This window comes from Quercus lobata, chromosome 7 (assembly GCF_001633185.2).
Source record: "Quercus lobata isolate SW786 chromosome 7, ValleyOak3.0 Primary Assembly, whole genome shotgun sequence".
Classification (NCBI taxonomy): Eukaryota; Viridiplantae; Streptophyta; class Magnoliopsida; order Fagales; family Fagaceae; genus Quercus; species Quercus lobata.
The window spans coordinates 38,419,994-38,428,309 of NC_044910.1; the positions used below are offsets into that span (position 1 = coordinate 38,419,994).

The following is an 8,316-nucleotide window of genomic DNA, read 5'->3' on the forward strand; positions in this document are numbered from 1 at the left end:
CCGTTAACCTGTGACTAAGGTCCTGCCTTTCAAGCCCACTCTCTACAAATCATATTGTTAGGACCCTTTACTTACGAGCCCAATGTCATTCTGGGGTCGCTAAATAATCGTGTCCTTACAATTATTATTTTAAATCAATGTGGAACTAATACTACTAATTAGAATTATATTATTGTAATCAATATATTATTCCAAAACCACCTAGACAATCTCTAAACGAATTCCTAAGCTAAATGTCATTAATATTTTTCCTTGATCTACAATTCGATCATGACTTCTTCCTATCAAAAGTCTTCTCACACAACACACACTAACAGAAATTGATTTGGATTTCACTACAAATGACCTATCTTCAAAATTACTAATTAGCTCCTTTGACATTTTTGTCTCCAAGAGATTTGTTACCACCGGTTCTAAATAAGTTCTCATTGCCAACCAATATAGTCACTAATATATCACGAGAGTGGGGATGAAGTTAAAATCAATAAAGCTTGATCCTCCTCAATTTTGGCCTCCACACTTAACAATTGAGTAGTCAAAATATTAAAATCTTTTAAATGATCAATAATATCAGTTCTTTCCTCCATGTACAGTCAACTGATACGACTTTTTTCTAGTACAAACAATGTAAGCAACTTCAACATATATCTCTTTCCTAACTATTTCCATAATTTTTGGAAAGAAATCTCATTTAACCCACTATAATTTACATATTGGACGAGAGTCAAACAAATACTTACAAGTTTTAACAACCTTCATATCAAGCTATTCCCATTCATCATCAAACATAGTGGCCGATTTCTTCGACTTCCCATACAACATCTAAATCAAATCTTTTTAACTTTGACAATGCAGTAACAAAGACTTAACTTTTTTTTTTTTTTTTTTTCCCTCAAATGGCTCAACCTTTGACATGTGCTCAAAATCAATCTCTAGAAACCACAATCCCTAACCAATAGGTTTGATACCAATTTTTTGTGAAAAACATACAAAAATAATAATAAATAAATAAAAAGCATGTATAAGAAAAAAACTTTAAATGTGGTTTGTGAATTCTATGTTTACATCCAATATGGCAAAGCTAACTAAAATCCATAATATGACTTACAAGCATACTCAAAAGCTCCCCAAAGGTATTCATACTAACACACTAGGCAAACCTTATCTCTTAATTGTCACTAAACAAAACTTGTCTTCTAAATCTCACACACACAACACAAGCTACACTATCAGTCTATCACACTATTTATATTCAATCCATATTTATGCAAAAGCTATTATTCTATTTTTTATTATAAAGTGTTTATAAACATTGATTGTATTAGTGTCACACTAAAATCATAATAAATCATGAAAAAGTATGTTAATTACTAAATTTATACACAATATTATAATAATTTCGCTGCAATTTACACGCCAAAGGTTTTGGCATATTACACACATGAACATCTTTCATATTACAACATTAATTGGAATGTCATCATCAACGTGATAGTGCTTATTTCAATGGTTTCTACCATGATAATTGAAATACTACTGGTTGATTAGATTTCAGCATATTAGACTAAAATAAGAAACTAAACTACTAGTTCTTCTCTCCTTCAGTTCATTCGAGGACTATTCATGCTCCATGCATTGACATTCTCTATGGTAATACCCTCTGTCCCATTGTTAAATGCATACAAGTGAGCATCATTGAACACTGCAAGTGTAGGATAAACCCTTGATAAGATGCATGTTTTTCCTCCAGCTCCGAAACTTTCCACAACGGAATGATCAATCTGCAGCAAAACATTTACAACTCAAACATTCATAGAGAGAGAAAGAAATAAAGATTTTAAATTAACCCTCATCATGTTTATGAGGGGGCATACCAAACTCCTAAGAGAAAGCTTCCTGTCTGTTAAATCCACATCTACAAAGCCTGCAAATGATGGTTTATATAGTCCATCCATCAAAGAGGAACTATATATACACGAGAACAAAAAAACAAATAGAAACCATGTCAAAAGGGTGTAATATTTATTTTATACATCAAATATATATATAATCTTTCTTACAATATATAGATCCCATAATTGTGTCAAGCCTATATACTATTAGGGGAGAATGTATATATCCACATACTAAAAAGCAGCTTAAATCATTAATCACACAAACCTTCTAGCATCAGAGCACATGAGAACTACATGCTTCTTTGGAGCTTTGAAAACTCTAAAGAAGACAGGAGTGTATTCCTCTAGATGACTTGAAGCTAATGTCAACAACCCAAATGGCCCAACCCCACCTTGAACTTTTGAACCCTTTAGGCCACAGAGATCTCGTGCGTTTACCCAACTAGCATCAAATTCCTCAGCGTTGTCCAAACTCTTCGGCAACAAGAAGGTAACCTCAACATCGACCTGTGGAAACATCAATAACAATAATCACTATAAATGAATTGTGTTTGACGCTTAATGAAGTAATCAATTTGTACCATAATAATGTAATGATTTTGTCATCATATTATAAACAAAAAATGCAAATGACACAATTTTTTCACAATCTTCACCACAACTTGTTATGGTGACAAATTATGAAGCAACAATAGTGCAATTACTTTTATTATAGATCAATCACAATTGATTAAATCAATAATTATGAAAAAAGTCATGATAAAATTTGTCACTAAACTTGTCTGAGCAAAAATACAATGTAAGTAGCAAACCTGTGCAGCAGTTATTCCTTTAATTTCAACATGCTCTCCCTTTTTGACCTTTTGATTGTTTATATGAACTTTATTTCCTCTAAGAGTTTCTAATTCTTCGACAGACCATTGTAACACTTGTTTCCCACTATTGTCAAGCCACACTATCCTCGGAATGGCCTGCAACAATTCCAGTAAAATATCAATTTTGTAAGTAAAAATTGGGCCTATCAACAACAAAGTCTTAATCCCGAATCCCAAAATAGAATCAAGTTACTAAAATTCTACATTATTATTACCTGAATTCCGGCCCATCCTTTTTCTACATCATTTTTAGTTGAGTCGGACTCATTAGCCCAACCCCACAAAATCCTTCTCTTCTTCCCAGCATCAAAGAATGACTTTGAGGCATAAAAATTTCCATAATCATATCGCAGCCCATCCCAACCATCAACCGAAGTGTTATCTGGTACATACCTATCTATTTGTGTATGGTATTTTCCAACAGTGTAGTAATCATACCTAGTAACATCAAGGCTCACCTTGAAAACATGCTTTAAATTTGGCCCAACCAAAGAAGTGTCCAACCCATTTTTACCAGACAATGACACAGGGTAAAAATCTGGGCATTCCCACATACCAGTCTTAGCTTTTGAATGTAGAGGATGCTTGGCCTTGACCCAATTCACAAAATCCTTACTCTTATACAAATGGGCTATGCCTCTATTTTTCCTTCTGCTACCCACTAAAATCCTCCAATGCCCATCTTTTCCAAACCAAGCTGTTGTTGGGTCACGGAAAGCACTTCCATTGACAATCTCATCAGCCACCATTATTGGGTTGTTCTTGTTGGGCTTAACCCATTCACGGAGATATGGATCAGAGTAGTTTTTTGGGATTGCATAGTTTTGGACTTGTTGATTTTGGGTGTCAATGCCAGTGTAAAGGATAATGGGCTTGTTGCCTGGGAGAATAGTGGCAGAACCAGACCAACACCCATTTTTATCAAAGGGCTTAGTGGGATAAATGATAGGTTCAAGTGCTTCCCAGTTGATCAAGTCCTTTGATACAGAATGGGCCCAAACAATATTGCCCCACACTGCTCCTTTTGGGTTGTATTGGTAGAAGAAATGGTAGAGTCCATTGAAATACATAGGTCCTGTTTGCATTTATATGAGAAAACCACATGAAGCAAGAAAAAAGTTAAGGAGAATACAAATCATTTAAAATGTGAGAAAAGAAAGTTCATTTGCAAAAACTCACCATTTGGATCTGTTGTTGGTTCATTGTTATGCGCATTTGAACACCCAAGAAAGGGAAAAGACGGGAAGTCAGTGAGTGTGATTAATTATAGTACTTAAAAAACAATTAACAACAGATTTAAGGATAAACACTTGTGTTAATAACCAGGAAAATTGTTGGTAACTAGCAAATTAACAAAACATCAATGTCATGTGTAGAGTCTGCATTGCAATCTGAGTTGGGATTGTGTCTAGTGCATAGATGCATTGGACCCAAGCCATGTCCTTGCAATCTATGCACAAAATAAAAAATAAGTATCCATTTAAGAGAAAGCATATGCTATGTAATACTCAATCCAACATTTAAAAATTTTATTTCATTGGTGCACTATATTTTAAATAAAAAAAAATTATCATATTCTAAAACTATCCTCTTAGTATAAACTCAATTAAAAAAAACGAGTATTAACACCTCAAATAAAATAAATAGTAAGATATGAAGTTAAAATTTCTATGGTATTGAATTTTTTTTAAGTAAAATATATTTTGGAATATATATCAGAATGTAAAGTAGGACAAACAAAAATTTTAAGTTTTTTCGTAATGAAATAAATGGTTCAGATTTTATTGTATCATAAACATTTATACAAAAAATTAATGACACTACTTTATAAGATATGAAAAATTTGAAAGCTTTGTTTAATCATGATTTGAAACCATTTATAACAACAACAAAAAATTATAAACAATCTTGAAAATAATTTTTAACATTTTTAAAATACTAACACGGCATTTTTTAAATGTCAAATAAATATTTTTAATATTATTATAATGGTCACGTCAGTTTCATGTCTGGCAGCAGTGCAATTTGTCTGACATGTAGGTTATTTCCATTAGTGAAGTAGGGACTAAAATAAAAAACTATTTTTTAGTTTTGTGGACCAAATAGGAAGAGAAAAATACGGACCAAAATAGAAATCGGCCAAAAGTATAGAGATCAAAATGATATATTTTTTCTTTTATAACAAACAATTTTTTATAAATAATCTTGAAAATAATTTTTAGTGTTTTTCGAACATTTTTAAAGTTGGTACCAAACAAGTTGTATTGTCTAAGGACTCTAGATTTTTTACCATAAGCATTAGTATTATAGGGTGTAAAACTCCCCAAATTGCTATTTTAGATCCACACACCCCCTAAAACCACAATTACTCGGTTGGCTAGTGCTAAAATAATTTAGCAACTATGAACAATAGCTTCTTAAAAATGTAGGAATTACTGTAGCTTGATGGTAAAACTAAAATATCATATTTTATTGTTGGGTAGAAGAGAGAGATGGGAGGGAAGAGAAAGAAATAGATTTTAAAAAAAATATTATTTGATAGTGTAGTTTATATATTTTTATTAGGTTGTATGTAAAAATAAAAAATGAGATGTTTAGTATGTTGTAAAGTGAGTTACTAAAATAGATAAAGTAGGTTTTTAGAGTGTAATTTTTTTTTTAAAAAAAATGAATGCTTTAAAAGAAAGAAAAACTAAAAACAAAAAGTTTGATTTCATATTATGTATCACATGCTAAAATGGAAAGGAATTACTATAGCTTGATGGTAAAACTAAAATATCATATTTTATTGTTGGGTAGAAGCTAGAGAGAGATGGGAGGGAAGAGAAAGAAATAGATTTTTATTATTATTATTTGATAGTGTAGTTTATATTATTTTATTAGGTTTTATGTAAAAATAAAAAATGAGATGTTTAGTATGTTTTAAAGTGAGTTGTTAAAACAGATAAAGTAGTTTTTTAGAGTGTAAAATAAATATATTTTTTTTCAAAACTGAATGCTCTAAAAGAAAGAAAAACTATAAACAAAATTTCGATTTCATATTATGTATCATGTGTTAATTTTGAGAAGGACAGGGTACACCTAAAATTTTGATAAGATTCTCATCTTCATCATCAATAACCACTCAAAAGTCAAAAGAGTAGTGAGCTTGCATGAATAATAGATGTGATATTATGTAGTACACATAAGGGAGAGGGAAATAAGTTTTAATACAAAGACACATCACAAGTACTCTACTCAAAAGTTATGATAACTTTTAAAAGAGAATGTGGCAAGTTATACTACACACAATACACTCTCTTAAGCAATATGGGACAAATACCCATTCTTTTTTTTTCTTTTTTTCTGAGAAACAAAAACACACACATAAGGGAAAGGGAAATGAGTTTTAACACTAAGGTATACCATAACTTTACTCAAAAGTCATTATATTTATGTCAAATTTTCTAAAACACCCTTATTAATGAAATTATATTTATACTTTTTGTGGATCTAGCTTAACATATTTTTTACCTTTTTACAGCTAGTGGGAGAGTATCTAGCTTAACATTTTATTACGTTAATTAAATTTTTTTTTTTAAAAAATAATGAATATATTCTTCAAAATTAATAACTTCATAAACATTAAAAAAGGGAAAAAAAATGATAAAATCTTCTGTGAAAAAAAAAGAGAAGAAAATTAAATAGAAAGAGAAAAAGGCAAAACTTAACACGAAAAAGATGATGATATCGATCACAACAGTAAACAGCTATGGGTTGAAATTGATAAATCAATACTTGGTCTATTTAATGTGTAAAATAGAGCTCGGCAAATCAACTCTCAATTGATATAATAGGCACCAAAGGAGAGAGACAGCAGCATTTTTTTTTTCTTTTCCCTGGGGAGGTTGCTAATAGGTTTTTAACAAATTTTTAAATAAAAACTATTACCATAAGTAAAGAAATAAAGATCGGTTATTTCTTGTTTTAAAAATCAATTAAATAAATATAAAAAATAATTATTACATTACAGTATCTTTGTATTAAAAGTACATACTCTTATCATATTCCAAAAGTGGCCGTATTCCAAAAGTTGCATGATAAAAACATAGCGAAAGTTTTATAGTTTCTTTCGAGAATATGAAAAGAAGTTACCGTTCATCCAGTGCTTAGGAGGCTGAAAGTGGAACCTAGTTCTGTGAATTTGTTTCACTTCCACAGCACTAAGAGACTGAAACTCTGGGTAAACCTTGTGAGACGCCTTGACTACAACATTGTTGCATTCCAAGCAAAGAGAGCAAAGTAAGAATAAAACAGAAAGAAACTTGGAAATATCCATTCTCTAAGAAGAACAGAAGAAAGAATAAGAATTGTGTGAGTAGAAAGAGGCTAGGGAAGAGTTCTATATATAGATTATAGAGGGCTAGAGAGAGAAGGCGATGCATGGTAGATGTAGAAAATAACAAGGATTTTTTTTTTTTTTTTTGGTGGACCCCAAGAAGGATTGGTTTATGGCTAAGGATTTTTATCTTCTTTTCCGTGCCAAAAACAAAAATACAGTAATAGTAGTAGAAGATAGTAATAATATTGTGCGTGTATATATATATATATATATATATATATTTATATGTATATACATTAATAGGTTGTAATAATGATATATAAATTTGGAGAATTTTATTTTATAAAGTAAAAATTCAAGTTCTGAAATTTTCTAAATAAAATTCGAAATTCAGTATTTTCGATCAGTCGAAACTTTTGCTCGATCAATCGAAATGATGAAAAAAATAATCCTAAAATCACTAAATGGTTCGAACCCTATTCGATTCCTATTTGATTGATCGAAAAGAATATTCAATCGATGCTCGATTCCTCTTGACTGATCAAAACTCGTAAAACTAAATTTTTTGTAGAATTTTCTAGTAACTGTTTTGAAAGTTTGAAAATGTTTCAAGCATTGTGAATGGTTTTATGAAACATTTTAACTCTCCATACATGTCTTCTGGTGAAAAAAACCTATGACTATAAATAGAGACTTATGTTCACTTGAAAAATAATACAAAAAACACAACAACTTTGTTGTATCCTGTGGTCATTCTCCAGAATTACTATTTGTAGAACCTAACAACTTGGTTGTATCCTAGGGATAAGTTTGCGATAACCCTTTAGCAACAATTGTGCCTCCATGTTATTGTCTAAGGAAAATCATATTATGCCTTCAAGTTATCTATTTTTTGTTTGTCTTTTGTGTTAACATTGTTCTTCCATTATTACTTTATGTATTATCCCTGACAAATAATAACCTTATATGATAACCCTATGTTCTGAACCTCTCACCTTCCTCCCCATTAGACAATTATCCAAACCTCTATTCATAAACAAGTGATCTCTAGCTTCCAATTTGCTTATGCAGAAAGTACACAATAGACCCCTTAGCTTCCAATTATTGAAGTCTCCATTCAGTGCACCAAGTGCTTTCCTATCCTTTGTAGCATCTTTTGGGATATGTTTTCTGCAGATCAAATTACAGGATCTTAGAGCTTTTTCATGTTGCATTGCAAGAATAT

The 8,316-nt window shown here is 30.9% G+C and overlaps 1 protein-coding gene across 1 annotated transcript; it reads right to left on the reverse strand.

Annotated features, from left to right (window-relative positions):
* Nucleotides 1-1,359: 1,359 nt before the first annotated feature.
* Nucleotides 1,360-7,132, reverse strand: LOC115952447 (beta-fructofuranosidase, insoluble isoenzyme 1-like). Its single transcript, XM_031069621.1, has 7 exons — nucleotides 6,905-7,132; nucleotides 3,950-3,958; nucleotides 2,986-3,845; nucleotides 2,708-2,866; nucleotides 2,161-2,402; nucleotides 1,875-1,965; nucleotides 1,360-1,781 (listed from the first exon to the last, which is right to left on the reverse strand). Exons 1-7 carry the CDS (start codon nucleotides 7,086-7,088, stop codon nucleotides 1,602-1,604), a joined length of 1,725 nt encoding a protein of 574 aa, XP_030925481.1. The 5' UTR covers nucleotides 7,089-7,132; the 3' UTR covers nucleotides 1,360-1,601.
* Nucleotides 7,133-8,316: the final 1,184 nt, after the last annotated feature.

Coding starts and splice junctions, on each gene's coding strand:
- LOC115952447 (XM_031069621.1), bottom strand. CDS start 7,088: ATGGATATTTCCAAGTTTCTTTCTGTTTTATTCTTACTTTGCTCTCTT. Junction 2,403..2,707: donor AAGGAATAACTGCTGCACAG/GTTTGCTACTTA, acceptor ATGTTTCCACAG/GTCGATGTTGAGGTTACCTT. Junction 1,782..1,874: donor AGCTTTCTCTTAGGAGTTTG/GTATGCCCCCTC, acceptor GTTTTGCTGCAG/ATTGATCATTCCGTTGTGGA.